The sequence below is a fragment of the Pteropus medius genome, unplaced genomic scaffold, assembly GCF_902729225.1.
Source record: "Pteropus medius unplaced genomic scaffold, Ma_sr-lr_union100, whole genome shotgun sequence".
NCBI classification, from domain to species: domain Eukaryota; kingdom Metazoa; phylum Chordata; class Mammalia; order Chiroptera; family Pteropodidae; genus Pteropus; species Pteropus medius.
The window spans coordinates 6815513-6832874 of NW_024352783.1; the positions used below are offsets into that span (position 1 = coordinate 6815513).

A 17362-nucleotide genomic window follows, 5' to 3' on the forward strand; every position below is an offset into this window, starting at 1 on the left:
AATGTTTTCATTATTGAGTATAATATTCAAAATCAACAATGTAACAACATCAATCAAGGAAAACTTTGTTTCTGGGGAAATTGTGAAGTAAAACAAGAAAACAACTTTACATCCACTTATTTACATATATGCCCCTATGATGTTACAATCTAAGTATTAGACTGAGATTCACCCTTTAAAAAGCCATAGGGAAACTATACTATGAAACAGATTGGGACAGAGGTAAAATTTTATGGTTTTTCTTTATTTTTATCTCTGGTCCTAAATAAACAAAAAATAATTCGTGCGAGGTTGTGCAAGATTGTGCAAAGTTGAATTCAATGGCTTCTTCTATATTAACTATTCTTCCAAAATAAAGTAAATCAGGAAAGAAGAATCAGGAAATCAGGAAAGGGAAGCCTAAAAGGGACTTCTCTCTGGCAGTGCATTAATTTCCAACAGATCCAGCTCTTTGGTCCAAATGAGGCTGCTTCCCCTCCCCTCTGTCTTGCCTGTGCCCTGCAGCCCAGCTCCAAGATGTACAAACACCATTGCTAGCTATGCTTCCCTACTTGAGCACACACATGGCATTTTGATAATGCTAGTATGTATACACTATTACATAACATGTGTTGTGTCAGAGATTTTTAAAAATAAACATTTACTTTCCTCTGAAATTTATATTCACATTAGAAAATCCAGGAACTCAAAATAGCACCAAGGTGACATTTAAAAAGTGCACATAATCATTGTTAAAACTTTTTCGAGAGAAAAGTGATCATACTATAATACCATTTTGTGATCTGCTTGTTCATTTTAAACTTGAGCATTTTCCTGTGACATTAAACAATACTGTAATGAACAATCTCAATAAATATCTAGACACCGCCAAAGGGTATGCCTTTTTCAAGGTTTTGACAAATACAGCCAAATTGCCCTTGAAAAAAGTTTTACCCATTTACAACAATAAATGAGTGTTTATTCTCCACCGCACATACCAAGTGGCCATATGAATGCTCTCAATCTCTGCCAATGTGATAGGAGCTTCCCCAAAAAAAGCACACTTGCGCAAATTCGCACGTTAATATTATGACTATTTATTTGTTCGTCATTTGACTTTCTTCTTTTGTGAACCACCTGTTCATATGCTTGTCCACTTTTTATGTTGTGGTTTTTTTCTTATTAACTCATGTGTTCTTACATTTGAAAGTTAAATCTTTTTCTCATGATATATATATCACATATATATGGGATTTTTTTACAGTTTGCCTTTATATTTTGGCATGGTGTTTCTGACATATAGACATCAGACTATGATGTCAAACTATTAAATAATCAAATATCCCCTTTTGGTTTCTGCCTTTGTTAACTTGATTATAAAGCCCTTCGTGCTAATATTAATAATTACTCAACTATATAGTCTTCTATCTTTTGTTTTTTGTTGTTTAACCTAAAAATATTAACTGTACCTAGAGTTTATTTAAGTGATAACTCTACTGTCTGATTTTTTGATACTTTGAATTAATGGAGTAAACGAAAAACTAAATTCCCACCACATGTTATCAAGTTTCCCCTGCCCTGACAGGTAGCAAAGATTTCTCACATATTCTCATGGTAGGTTGTGCTTCAGCCTTAGTTTTAGTGTTGTTCAAGCTTCATCTTTCTCTATGGCTTGATTTGTGTGTATGTCTATAGCTGTTTCACTGAGGCTTTGGCAAAGGATACATGGAGTACTGCTTTAAAAATGCCACTTAAAACCCAAAATCCTGGTGAGCTATTATATTGTGCACACTATGCACATAGTGGGGATCCCTAGGACTTTTAGTGAAAAAATTATATTCAATGAAACTTGATATTAAAAATTACTCAAAAATAATTTTTATATTAAAATTTAAATAATGTCATATGGTGAAAATCAGATAGTTGGAGACAGAAAGGTCTAAATGCCTAAAACCAAAGACCTTTGGGACTTTCCTGAGTGTTAACTTATCTATTAATCTGCAGTCAAAGGTTCATTTGGCTCCAAAGTCTAAGGAGTTAGCAGGGTCTGGGAGTACAATGAATATAGTATCCTGATCAACTTCCCAAGAGAAGTCATCCTGTAAGAATTTGGTGGATATCACTTACTGAATACAATAGTCAACAGAATTCATGAGAAAATATTTCATCCCACCCACATTTTTCAAAAGTATGCTTTTAATGCTATGTTCATTTAATGCTGTGTTTTAATGCTATGTTCATTTTAATGCTGTGTTCATTTAGTTATTCTAAAAATTGAGACCTGTTTTGATAAAAATAAGATATTTAATATCATTACCTTGAGTACAGTATAAGTTACATTCGCTACTTGAATTAATTGGCAATGACTAAGAAACTCCGTCAATGGATGAACCATTACTCTACATGTAGACTCAGTTATTTTGAGGATAAGCAGACTCTGCTACTGACCTTAAAAACATTAACCTCTAAACCAGTGGTTCTTGTGTTTTTTAAATAGCTTTATTGAGATATAATTCATATACAACAGAATTCACTTATTTAACTGCACAATTCAGTGATTTTTAGTATGTTCACAGAATTGTGTAACTATTACCATAACCAATTTTAAAACATTTTTATTACTCCCAAAGAAACAACACATCTCTTAGCTGTTATCCCCAATTTCCAATGCCCAAATCTCCTCCTCCCAGGCAACCACTAATCTTTCACTCTCTGTAGATTTTTCCCTAATCCAGACATATAAATGGAATCATACAATATGTGGTCCTTCGTGACTGGCTTCTTTCATTTAGCAACATTTTTTTAAGGATCATCCATGTAGTAGAATGTATCAGTACTTCATTCCTTTTCATGGCTGAATAACATTCTATTATATGGAGAGGACACATTTTACTTAATATTCATCAGCTGATGGACATTTGGGTTATTTCTAAATGGCTGCTATAAATAATGTACAAGTTTTTGTGTGGGCATGTAATTTCTTTTCTCTTAGGTAAATATATAGGAGTGGAATTACTGAATCATGTGGTAATTACATGTTTAACCATTTCTCAAAGCAACTACATCATTTTACGTTTCCCTCAGCAGTGTGTGAGGGTTCTAATTTCTCCACATTCTCACCAACACTTGTTATTATCTGTATTTTTGAGTATAGCCATCCTGGTGGGTGCGAAGTTGTATTTCATCACGGCTTTATTTGCATTTCCCTGATGACTAATGTTGAGCATTTTTTTTATGCTTATCTGCCATTTTTATATTAATTTTGGAGAACCCTCTATTCAAATCCTTTGCCCATGTTTGAACTGGGTTATCTGCCTTTTGTTTTTAATTATGAGTTCTTTATATTTTCTAGATACAAGTCTCTTATCAGATATATGATTTTTGAAGATTTTGTTCCATTCTGTAATTGTCTTTTCACTTTGTTGCTGTTCTTTGAAACATCAAAATTTTTCATTTTGATGATGTTCAATTTATCTATTTTTTTCTTATGTTGTTTATGCTTTGTACTTTTGGTGTCAGATTTTAAAAACTATTGCCTATTCAATGTCACAAATATTTATGCTTGTGTTTTCTTCTTAGAGTTTTACAGTTTTAGCCCTTATATTCAAGTCTTTCATCCATTTTGACTCAACTTGTTTTATCTGGTGTGAGGTAAGGGCCCAACTTCAGTCTCTTGCATGTATATATTCAATTGTCCAAGCCCTATCTGTTAAAGAGAATAGCTCTTGGCACCCTGGTTGATGATTAATTAATCTTAAATGTGAGAGTTTATTTCTGGATACTCAAGTGCTATTCCATTGATCTATATGTCTATCCTTACTACAACTATCTGTTGTATTGTAGCTTTGTAGTAAGTTTTGAAATCAAGAAGTGTGACTCCTCTAACTTTCTTTTTTTTTTTTCAACATTATTTTGACTATTCTGTATTCTTTGAATTTCCATGTGAAATTTAGGATCTGCTTGTAAGATTCTACAAAGGAGTCAGCTGGGATTTTAATAGGAATTCTGTCAAATCTATAGATCATGTTGGGAAATATTGCCATCTTAACACTATTTAAGTCTTTCAATACATGAACATACTATGTCAATTTATTTAGATATTCATTAATTTCTATAAACAATATTTTATAGTTTTATAGCAGTAGTTCCTAACTCTGGCTGTAAACTAAAATTATTTGTGGAACACTTTTAAATAGCAACACTTATTCTCTATTCCAGATTTGAATCAGAATCTCTGGATGTGGGACTGGATCATTGATATTTTAAGAAGTTTCATCAGGAGATTCTAAAGTGCAGCCAGGTTTGAGAATTAGAATAATATGCTAAAGTATGCCACAAAAAAAAAAAAAAAAAAGTCTCTGATGAAGTTAAACTATTAGAGGTGGCTTATAATTTACTTCATAGAGAACACCTCAGGATCAGTGAAAACGAGAGGCCAAGGAATATTTGCTGATATATTCCTCCCCATTTAGAATGGCTGAATAAATGACAGATTATTTAACACTTGCGTGATTCATGAGAGCCTGGAAAAGAAGAAAGAACAGAGCAGGGAAGCATTGTTGTAAAGATATTTCATTCAAGATGTCTTATTTCATTCACTTATATGCAGCAGTTGGGACTGTGGCTTTTATAAAGTAGATGACATAGGCTCTCTGCAGTAGTGAAAGCTTTCCTGATTATATTGTTTCAACTCACATTTCTTTCAGAGAATCAGAAGCAGAGAAAAGGAAAGAGCAAAGGAAAAACTTCTGCTTATTATCCTTAATGTAATGGGTCACTAAAAATAATAATGCAGTATTAAAAGGGATCTTCTGAGGATAAAATACAGATTGCTAGCTAGTCATATTTACTTTCTTACCATGGATTCATTTCTTACCAAGGACTAATCAAAATAAAAAAGGTGGAACCCTAAAAAGCTGGTTATGGACAGTTAATAGATTTGCTGCAGCAGAAATTCAGCAAGTCAGAATGAGAAAGAAGACTGAGAAGGGGTGAGAGCCAGATAACAGAAGGCCATAGCAGATTTTCTCCTGTAGGAATTACGGAGTCAAGGAAGAGTTTTTAGCAGATGGAAAAACTGGCAATCATGTGCAGTACAAATCCAAGTGAAACTAGGGAAAGGGAAGGTATTTGGGGATTTCACCCTAACCAGCTATGAAGGAAGAAAGGATGACTTAGAATAATGGTAGAGAGGATAGAATCAAAAAGAGAGTGGTAAGAAACAAATCAGAGGAACAATCTCCAGGAGCCGGAAACTGATCACAGAGCTAGAGGAGATAATGGACAGCAAGGCATGCCATGGAAACTGGAGAATCTGGGTATCATTTACAGTAAGGGGAAGGCAAAGGAATAACAGAACCAGCAATGATACCATCAAAAGAAAGGGAATGGCAGAAGAAATGTTCACTTTTAGGCTTCATAAATGTGAACCAAAAATTGAGTTTCCAACATAACTATGTTTGGAAGTTATTTAAGGTTGCATAACTAATGCTTAATAGAGTATCTGGGCAGAAAAAAAAAAAGAGAGAGATTAGGAAGGGCCCCAGGCACATGACTGAAATCTTAAGAAATGGCAGAGATCTTGGGGGAGCAAGTCTATGACCTTAAAGGTCAGAGACCTTAAAACTAAATCATATTTAATTGGTGGAAGGTGGGAGAGGGCACAGTGAGAGAATCAGCAGAGTAATGCAGATATAAGGTTCTAGATAGCAAATTGGCTATATATCAAAAGGTTTCCAAATGTATATACCCTTTGACACATCAATCACATTTTTGAAACGTATTCTAAGGAAATAATTAGAAATAGTTATCAATAATATTTTTGTACATGGCAATGTTATTAAAATAAGCAAAAAAAAAAAAAGATGGGGAGAGAGAAACAACCTAACTGTTCAAAAAGAGAGGATTAATTTTTTTAAAAGTGAAAGCACCTTGCATTGGGGAACACTATGTAACAATTAAAATCATGTCTTAAAGGATATCTAATCTCATAGGGAGATTATCCCCAATATAATTTTTAAATGAATAAAGCACTACTGGAGGGGGGGGATGAATAGGCAGAGTACAAAGGATTTTTACAAAAGTGAAAATATTCTCTGTGATTCCATAATGGTAGATAGATGCCATTATAAATTTGTTCACATCCATAGGATCTGCAACACCAAGAGTGAACTCTAAGGGTGTACTGTGGACTTTGGATGATTATGATGTGTCAATGTAGGTTCATCAATTGTAACAAATGTACCACTCTGGTGCTGGATATTGATTATGGAGGAGGAGATGCATGTGTGGGTACAGGGGACACATGAAAAATCTCTGTGCCTTCTTCTCAGTTTTACTGTGAATCTAAAACTGCTCTAAAAAAATTAAGTCTTTTAAAAAGTAGCACTGCCTTCTCATCCCTATATTTAAGAATAAACAGTTTTGAGTATTTATTCAGCAGGAAAAGCAGTATTCAAATGTATATATACAGTATAATTCTAATCTTAAAAACATGTCTGTGTCTTAAAATTGCATGTCTATCTGAATATGATTAATAAAAAGACTGAAATACTTCAAAATAGTGATTTCTGTCTAAGTGAACCTCAGCTTATTTTTATCTTATCCTTTTCTGTATCTTTCAAATTCTCTAAATGAACATCTGTTACTTTTATAACAACCAAAAAAAAAAAAAGATCTTTTCTAAATGCTATAAACTCTTGACACTGTAACTTCTTATTTATAAGTGGCTTTATGCAACATCATTTTTTTGTTTCTATACATTAAACATGTTTGCAACTAAGTTTCTTGTTGAAGCTTTCCCCCATATTTACCGTCAGCAGTTCTGTTTCTACTTCATCATGAACTAGATCGATGCCCATTCTCTTCTCTCGATGAAATAGACATTCTTGGGCTACCTACAGATACACAAATAATGGAAACCTAATACAAGCTGACTCAGATCAGTGACTAGCATGTCTAATGACCTATTTCTAAAACAAGGCAACAAATACTCCCAATACCAACTTTTCAAGCCATTTTGTTGGAAATATAGCATGAAACTGACCATGACAAGTAAATCCTTGCTTCTAGTTAAAATGTTAAAAGTTAGCTCTTCAAAGTAGTTTGAAAAAACTCCTAATTTGGAAAGCTGACAAAATGAAGCATATGGCATCTACTTGATCCCACAAATTAGCATTAATTTCTTCTAGAGAAATACTTCAACAACCTAAAACACAGTCTTCAAGATATTATTTCCAAATATTTTCTACTGAGAAGAGTAAGAAAAAAACAAATGATTGTCTTTTAAAGACATTAAATATTTATGTAGCCAAAAACCCAAGTGATTATTTTTAAAGTACCATTTATTGTTTTCCTAATTATAAAAATATTACCGTATCCATAAAAGAGAAAAAATATAGAAAAATAGAAGATGACTTAGCCATGCTCTTATCAATGTTTTGTTTGCTTTCAGCAAAATAGAGGTTATAATGTCCTTATAATTTTATGTAATGCTTTTTAGCGTTGACATTAAATGATAGGTTTTATTCATAAAATATTCTTTGAGATAAAGTATACTCACAACTCCAGTGGAAAACAGCTTAGACTGCTAACAATAAATTATGTATAAGGGATCATTATTTAATTGTTAAAATCCTTTTTTCAAAGACTATTTCATGACATGGGATGACTGTATAATGTTAAATTTAAAATTTTTCTAAATATAATAATATGTAAACTGTAATCCTGATATAATATCATTGAATGAAATTTTTGAGTGAATCTCTAATTTTTTAATAGTTCATTTTGCATTTGCTAAAAGATGAATTAATGGGTCAAGGGGAACTCTGATAATTTTAATGTGTATTACTAAATTGCTTTCCAGGAAGTTTCTACTCATCCACAGTCCTATCAGCAATATATAAAAGTGTTAATTTTCTTCACTTTTGCCTAGCTTGCATGTTATCAATTTTTATTTTTATAAATTTGATAGGCCAAAGATGGTTACTTCATTGATTTAATTTGCATTTTTATTATTGAGTTTTAACATTGTTTTTATATGTAAGCTGATCATCTATATTTTCTCTTTTGAGATATATCTGTTTATGTGACTGACTCTAATTTTAATCAGGACCTTCTTATACTGTGTTGACAGTAAATGTTCAAGCACACAAGAACATCTGGACAAAAATTACAGAAAAAAATCAAATTAGACCCATCTCACTGAAAGTAGTCATCACTGAAAGTGTACTAACAGAAGAAATTGAATCTCTTCTGGAAATTAAGTAAGAGGGTAAGTGTCTATCTTTTTCAGGATAATTTAAAGTAAGGGGCGGGTTGAGATGGGATGGGGTGTAGAATAGACCAGGAAATCCTCAAAATGAGCCTGAGCATGGAGAAAGTATGGAAGAGCTTCTAATCCCCCAAAATAATCCATGATGAGTTAATTTAGAAGGACATCATTAATGTCTATTGACCTTTCTCAGGATTTCTAGCGGTTGTGTGTATTTGTGTATGCTTGTGTCTAGAGGGAGGGGCACAATAAGAAATAACAGTGTGTGTGCAGGGGTCTCCAATAAAATTGTCTACCCACTAGACTTCCAGGTCCTTGATTCTCTAAACCCTGCAACTACAGATGTCATAATAAATACCTATAGCAAATGCTTATCATATGGGAAATGTCATATAAACATGAAGAAAAATGGCATGAGCTTTGTCTATTCATATATATTTATATATATCTTCTAAAATAATTTCTTTCCTCTTCATATCTTCAAATGCAGAATGTCTTTGGAGGGCAGACTGAGGTTGGAGGGCCCCTTGTACACTCAGAGGGTTAGAGGCAATTTGAGCTCATTCAGAAGCCTGGTCAGAGGCCAGCAACCAACAGAAATGTGGCTTCCATGACCACCACAACTGGTTTAACCTCAGTCCCATTTCTCTATTCAATCAAACTCATTCTATCTCCTAGGAAGGTCTCATTTGATCATTTCAATGTGCCCTGCAACTGAATCATAACATATGCACAGGAGGAATTTCATGACACAAACTAAACAAATAGTCGATTTTGTTGTGTGTGTGTTTTTTTTCAAATATTGTTAATGTTAATCCAGGGACAGCAACAACTAAGCAGTCTTTTTAAGAGATGGGAAGATAGCATTTTCATCATAAACACCGTATGCCCTAAAGTGTCTCTTTAATTAGCCTCCTTTGCTTTGTGTTCAGAATTCTTTCTACTTAAATGGTTGTTCTATATAATGTGTAAAAATGGAAATTGTTTTACCATTACTAAAACCAGTTACAAATTTATTGATGGGGATTGGCTTCTACAGGTGAACTAAAACATAATAGATTAATAAGCTCAGAAATTAATCAGTGAATTATAACCATAAAAATGGTGTCATTTATCATAAGGTCTCATATTTACCTGAAGAGGGGCTTCTGTTTCCATCAAAGCCCTCTCTAATTTTTTCTTAACATCAGTTAGCTCATTTGTCTCTCCAATCATTGCATCCAACTCATGAATGATTTCAGATTTCCAAAACCCTATGTCATTTACTCGTTCTCCCAAGTTTTGAGTGGAGTTTGCCTGGGTTTTTCTTGTTTCTTGATATTTGTCTTGAATCAGGCGAGATGTATCCACCCGCAGTTTCTCTGAATTATGTCGGGAAGAGTTGGATTCCAGATAGTTGGTTAAATTGGACCTATACCAATCATCAGGAGTATACCTTGTGAAGAGAGTGGTTCTGTTGGAAACAAAGGGGAGCATAGTGCTCCCAGACACCTTCTGAGATCTGGTACAGTACGGGCCCAAGTTCGGTGAGTTGGAAGCTACTTTGTAGTATGTGCTTGGTCTCCAAGGAAGGCTTAAACTATGGGTCAAATTGTAGTGGGGGAAGCGGTTCTTATAACTTGATGTCATGGTACTGATGGCTGGTAGAAAGTTGGTTGGTGTTGGTCTAGGGTGGGCATAAGTTGCTGTTAAAGTAGAACCTAAAAGCTCCATGATGCTCAAATGTTTCTTGTAAATCTCTCCTATTTAAAAGGGGAAAAACAGATAGTCACATAAATTAATCTTTGGTGAAAACTTACAGATAAAAGGCCACATCTGACTTAGTATTAGTAGTAGTGCTCCCTAACACTTAAGACATTTGTTTTAATTTGTTATCCATCTTTACCAGTGATAAGATATTCAAAAAATTATTTTCATCCCTGTGTATCTAGATATATTAAAAATCACATTTTTAGATTGGCTATTTGAATTTTTTAAATATTTTTTTAAATTACAACAATATTGTAACAAATTCACATTAAGAGACTGAACTATGCATTTTAATAGAGATTCAAATCTTAGCTCTTTTTACTAATTTGCTATTTACTAACTATGTGACATTGGGCAAACTACTTAACCTCTCTGTGCCTCAGTTTCCTTGTTTCTAAAGTGGGAATAATAGTGCTGACTTCTTTGGATTGTTATGAGCAGTATTAACAGCAAGAATTTCCTGGCAGCATTCCCCTTCCTCCCTGCCAAGTCATCCTAAATAAACAGACAATCCAGGTTACAATGGTGTGGTTGGTAGACAAACATAACTCAAGGCAAGTACCTAGATACCCTTTTCCTGGCAACTTGCCACCTGTAAGTATCTCTAATACAGACATTCTAGAGCAGCTACAGGTGTATGAGGATTGAGTAAGACAATGTTAAGTATGTGGAATACTTAACACAGTTCTGGACACATAGTAAATGCTCAATAAATGCCAGCTTTTAAAATTCCTAATACAAATTATATGAAGTAAAATATAAATATCATTCTTCCCCCAAAACTGAACTCAGAAGTAGACACTGTGAATACTTCATTAATAGCTGTATCTCTCTAGATTTTTCCTATTCATATACCAACATATGTATTATTTAAAAACCTACATACATCTACCTATATACCATTTATACATTTGCACAGAGATTTTCAATGCAAAAATAAATAATCTTACTCATTATACTTATCATTCTAAAACATACATTTTAAAAAATATACACTTTGACCTTCTCTCCCTGTTAAAACATATAGATCTATTTCATCTTTTTTTTTTTTTTTTTTTTTTTTTTTTACCAGTTGAAAGCATTCTACTCTCTGGAACGTTTGGGTCATTATTAGTCCAGAAAGCCAAGGTTATGATAAACTATGACATACTTTTTAGCATCTAAACGTCATTCTGTTTGGGGGTTAATGTCTAAGGAACCCATTGACTGAAAAATAAAATCAGATCCAATTCTATAACCTGCTCAGAAAAAAAAAAAAATCATTCGATGATTATTTAAATAGCTATGTCTTGAAGGCTTTGGTGCCCAAACCACAAAATAATCTATTTGTAGAATTGTGGTAAAAAAAAAAAAAATCCACTAGGACCACATATGATGAAATAGCTGTCACTGCCAGTGGGGTGTGCCATCTGACCTTAGCTCCCTGACTTTTTCCTCAGTTCTTCCTTCTCTTAGGCCCCAAGCACCTACACTGGCCATGCTTAGAGTACAATGATAAAAAAAAGTTTCTCATTTCAGTTTGAAACCTAAACACTGCTTTTTGAAAAAGCAAATTCAAAGAAAGTTGAGATCTGAGGGTCCTCATGGCTACTTTTAGTTCCAATCCCTTCTCTAAGTCAAATCTAGAAATAATCCAGTCAGTTTTCTTTCAGCAAGAAGCTTCACGTTGGAATGAACCATTCTTACTTGGCTTTTCTTTTGACAATAAAGAATCTAAAAGGTAATGTCTCACTTGATCCTTCAACCAAGGAATTTCAAGAGTAGAATTACCACATATGCTTATCCAACATCTATTATGCTGAAATCTTGAAGGATCCAACCTGTTTGTCAGATATTGAACCATGAGTCATTTACTCCATGGAGTGATGTGTGAAGATGCAGAGGTTCGTAAGCCAGAGGAGACATATGAATTGAGATAATCGATATAGTTTACAAAAGCATCCAGTAATATTTCTTTTAATTAGCAATGAGATATAATTTAGAACCTGGAATCTGAAGCATAAAGCTCAGTTGTTCAAAGTTCACAGATGTAGACCTCCTTATGTGTGGCAGTTTCACATGAGAGATATTATTCCACAGCCACAACTAAAGTTCTAGCTTTAGTCAGCCATCTTATAAGTCATTCAGGAAGACTGAATAAAAAACAACAGCATGGCAATATCTTGTGTTTTTGGTCATTACTGGTCAAAAAAATTGAGTGTCATGGCCTAAGAAATACTCAAAAATTCAAAATAGACTCTGCCTTCAACCAGGATAGACAAATAAAAAGGACTTATATATATATATATATATATATATATATATATATATATATATATATATATATATATATATATATCTAAGCTTTATATATATATATATATAAAACCTGGACAAAATATATAAAACTATCAGCTATTAGGGGGAAAAAGCAGCACAGGACTCTGATCCCTGTGAGAAGAGAAATAAATAAGGTGAGCCCTCTGATCATCCTGGCATTCTGCCTGGAGGCAATTTTCAGACTATGGGAAAAACACATGAAAACTGAACAGAGCCTGGAAGGATTGGTAAGTTGAGGAGAAGATCAGAATTTGGAGGTGCTGAAACAGCTGGAAGTTCTGAAGCAGGATTCTGAAATAAAATAAGCTATGCAGGAAAAAAAGCTCTATACATCTATGTACAGGTCTGTTTGAATCTTTGCTGAGTAATAGGCTGCACATACATCAAGAGACATTCCACAGACCTTGGCAAAGAATGAGGGTAGGATAGTTAGCTGAACAATTTCTAGAGCTCACAAAGGATGAAGAGACATTTTGCATTTGCACCAGAGTGGAGAGTTATTAGTAACTACCTGAAGCATTCCATGGAGATCCCAGAGAGGTCACACATTGGAGATGAGGCTGAACTATCTCTAGAATGAAAGTATTGAAAACTCACTCTAGCAAATCTTAAAAAGAATCCTCAGAGAGTTTATTTGAAAAAATAGAAGTAAATTTATATGGTAAAAACAGCACAAATAATGGAAGGGCTAACGTGGAATGTATTATTGTAAAGATCTTATTTATAACTAAAATGGAATAATGTAATTTAAAAATATACTGTGGTAAGTTAGAAATGCATGTTATAAACTTTAAAGCAGCATTTTTCAAAACGTGATACAGAAATTCACGGGCTTGCCTAAAACCTTCTCTAGGGTGACAAGGTCAAAATTATTTTCATAGTAAATACTTAGATGCCATTTGCCTTTTTCACTCTCATTCTCTCACAAATTCACAATGAAGTTTCCCAGAGGTGACATGATACACAAAATCACAACAGACTGAGTACAAAAGTACATATGAGAATCCACCTACTAAGATAGAAATTTAAAAACTTTGCCAAAAATGTAAAACAATGTCATTCTTCTCACTAAATATTTTATTTCAGAAAACATAGCTTTCTTAATAAAAATGTTATTTATATTACTATATAATGGGTTGTTATGATTATTTTTAAAGAACCAATATTTTTATTTTTTAAATTTCTAATATAATAAATATTAATAGATGTAATCTACATATAAACTAAAGGTCCTCAGCATAAGGTCATTTGAGTATTAAGGGGTCCTAAGACCAAAAAGTATTTGACTGCTGACCTGGAGCAATCTCAAAGAAAAAAATAAAACAGTTAAAGCTAATAAGACAAGAGCAGAGGGAAGAAAATTGAAGACTTACAAAAGACAGATAAATAATCCAAGAGAAAAGAGACAAAAAATAAAACAAGGAGAAAACAAATAGTGAGGTGATAAACACAAACCCAATCATATTGATGACGACATCCACAATGAACGGTTTAACAATCCAATTAAAAGGCACAGGTTCTTAGATTGAATTTTTAAAAAGCAATATTGAACTATATGCTGTCTAAAAAAAATTGAATTTTAAATACAAAACATGTAAGTTAAAAATAAAAGTATGGAAGAAGATTTGTCATGTAAGCACTAATCGAAAGAATAGTAAAGTGGCTATATTAATTTCAAACCAAGTAGATTTTAAAACAAGAAATATTATCAAGGATAAAGAGGTAAATGGGATAAAGGAGATACAACAAAATGATCTTAAATGTCTGTGTAACCATTAACAGAATTTTAAACACATGAAGCAAAACTGGCAGAACTAAAATGAAAAATAGGCAAATCCAGAGTTATAGGTGGATATTTCAATACTCATTTGTCAGTAATTGATAGAACAAATAGAAAAGTGGTTAATAGATAGGATATTTGAACACTACAACTAACTAGATCTAATTTACATCTATAGAACACTCCACTGAAAACATAGATTTCACACTATTTTCAACCGCACAGAGAACATCCATCATGATAGACTATATTCTGAATCATAAAACAACTCTAAAAAAACTTAAAATGTTGAAATTATGCAGTTTATGTTCTCTGACCATATCAGAATTAGAAATCAATATGGAAAGGTGGAAAGGTATTCTGAATATCCTCTGTGTCACTAAAGAAATCACATGGGAAATTGAAAGATATTTTGAACTGAATGAGAATGAAAACAGCATATCAAAATTGTGAAATGCAGCTAAAATAGTGGTTAGAGGCAAGTTTATAGCTTTAAACACTTATATTAGAAAATAAGAATAAGCTAAAATTGAATTTATAGTGTAAAATCTTTCTTCAAAGAAAACTTCAAGCCCAGATGGGTTCACTAATGAATGCTACCAAACTTTTCAGGAAGAAATAATACCTCAGTTTTTAAAAACCTATAGAGTATTTTGGTGCTTCACTTTTTATAATATTTATTCTCTAAATTCTAACTCAGTCATGTCCTAAGAGGCTATTTGTGACACATACAAAAATCATTAACTGTTTCTACAAATATCTCATATTTAAACTGAACAAATTCTTTGAGGAAATGACTGAAAACAGCTATGGAAAAATCCATCCCCTAAATCATGTGATTGTTTTTTATTATTCTTTTAGTCATAACCAAAAAGCATTTTAAGAAATAAGACATGTGCTACAAAGTCAAATACAGTGTTTGACTATGTTCATTTAATGTGAGGTTAGTAGTTGTTTACATACTGGAAAAATGCTATAATAGTCTCCTACAAATATTGACATGATAAAAGTATAATCAATCACATAGAGATTTTAAGTATTAGAAAACTCTATTCATAATCCAAAAGGTAGCCTCAAGTTGGATAAGCATATTTTATTAGCAAATTTAGGCAAGAATAGTTGAATTATCTCTTCCAAAAGAAAAGGAAAGTGTAATAAGAAACTCTTTTTTTTGACAGTGGAAAGTATAAATTACTACACATTAGAGAGCTATGTGGCAGTATCCAGTAAAGTTGAAAAAGTATATTCCCTATGATTCAGTAATTCAACTTTTTAATATCTACCTAGAAAAATGTAAGTATGTATACAATTAGAATGTACAAGAATATGTTTCTAAGTTTTAAAAGGGAAAAGCCCTAAAAGCCCACCAACAGTAGTACACAGGCATAATTTGTTGTAAATTCATATAAGAATTTTCACACAACAGTTAAAATGAATGACCCAGAACATGTATAGCATATCATTATGTGAACTTAAAAATAACACTATATATTGGATTTTGAATAAATTCGTAAGTAGCAAAAGTATAAAAATATGCAGAGTATAAGTAAACACTAAATTTTGGTAGGTGGTACAGGTGGGGAAGGAGAGAGAAGAACAAGATTCCCAAGGGTACAGGTGGCCTCATTCCTACTCCTAAGTTTTTGTTGTTGTTATTGTAATGAGGCGTGAGTTAATGGATGCTTGAACGTTCTAGTGTATGAAATATTTCATTTTAAATCAGAAAAAGTAGAATATTTTATCAGATACCTCAAAATACTTTGCCTATTATTAAAACTATGTGCTTGCTTTTTTCACAACGACCAAAGAGTAATTTTACCCATTTCGAAAATATTTATTTAACTAGAACACCATAAGCATCTGGAGAGAAAACATAAAGGAGCTTGGTCTAAAATGTCAAAGGACAAGTGAGCGTCACAGCCAGAGCTCAACAGAACTCGCCACGGGTGGTGAGCTAACACCTGCCTTGACCGGCTTTACTTGAAAGACGGGCTAATGAAGCAAGAACAAGGTACAGTGTTTGAAGACACAAACACCGCAGTGGAAAAGCACAGAACTGCTAACAGGCCTAAATTACGAAGACATGGAATGGGGGACTGTGCAGGGTTGCCTGTGGGTTTGTGTGGTTTTTATTTTGGGGGTTCGGAATAGAGAAGTGAAAATGGGGGTAGGAATTCCAGAGTTTCCACGACCTCATCCTGAATTCTGAGGTCAGACGTTATAGCCGTGCTTGGGGAAGGAGGCCAGCGAGACCACTCACCTGTCAGCGGGTGCCGGGCGAGGGGTGGGGAAGGGGCGGTGAGCTGGAAGGGTCGCAGACCCACCACCTACCGCCCGCAGGGACTCGGAGGCCCAGCAGTCGAGCTCTAGCCCCACCTTGCCTGTGACGTCAGCGCCCACGGACCAGTCAACCACCGCTCCTGCAGGTTGGCCGGGAGTTTATTGGCCAGTGGGAGGAGAGCCGGACCTAGGGACCTGGAGAAACGGGTTGCCATGGACGCTCTAGCGCTTAGTAACCACAGCTTTCCGGGAGACCTGCTTGATCTGGGAGGTAAAAGGGGTGAAAGGCAACCCAAGCAAGATGCCGCAGTGATTCCCCCGCCTCTCCCGTGGCACCTGATTCGGAAATCTTCCAGCTACGCTAAACTTGGTGGCCCATTCTGCGGCGCAGGATGAGGACAAAGCCCCCACAGTTACACCTGTCTTCTGTCACGGAGATTTTCCAGGATGGAATTATCTAGAGATCTTCCCCTTTCCTCCTCCCTCTAAGGAAAAGATGCGGGCCTTCCTCTCTCTAGCAAATGTTTCTGTAAATATACATCGCTGTTCATCCACGCAGCCTCCTTACAACTGTGTAATAGGAGTTTATATTTCACATAAGGAAACTCAAGCTTGGAGAAAGAAGTGCGCTGACTTCGGCAAGGTCACCTAAACAATAAGTGGCGGAGCTAATACTAAAACTCAGATCTGTCAAACTCTAAGACACTCTTTCTTCCAGACAGCAGTCTAAAAGTGTGAACAGCTGGAGAACTCCCAGAGTTACTATTAATGCTAAAGAAAATAAAACCCTCAGTTAATCATTTTTGGTGTCTGGAAACTCCTGTGTGACTCTGCAGAATGGTGATGCTGGGGACTGGCTGCCAGAGTTAAGCAGTCTGGCCAGCCTCAAACAGACCTTAGCGAAGTGACTACAAGTTTGGGGCCTCAGCTTTGCCAATTCAGAAACTCAGTTCTGTCCATTTTCCCAGTTTATTTGAGGCTAA

General features: G+C 34.3%; 1 protein-coding gene across 1 annotated transcript in view; it reads right to left on the reverse strand.

Moving 5' to 3' along the window:
* Nucleotides 1–16447, reverse strand: part of TEKT3 (tektin 3) — a 34355-nt gene extending 17908 nt beyond the window's left edge. The window contains exons 1-3 of the mRNA XM_039847403.1: nucleotides 16360–16447; nucleotides 9386–9993; nucleotides 6792–6875 (exon numbers count right to left, since the gene is read on the reverse strand). Of these exons, the coding sequence (XP_039703337.1) occupies nucleotides 6792–6875; nucleotides 9386–9964 (663 nt within the window). The 5' untranslated portion in view covers nucleotides 9965–9993; nucleotides 16360–16447. The remainder of the gene's footprint in view (nucleotides 1–6791; nucleotides 6876–9385; nucleotides 9994–16359) is intronic.
* Nucleotides 16448–17362: the final 915 nt, after the last annotated feature.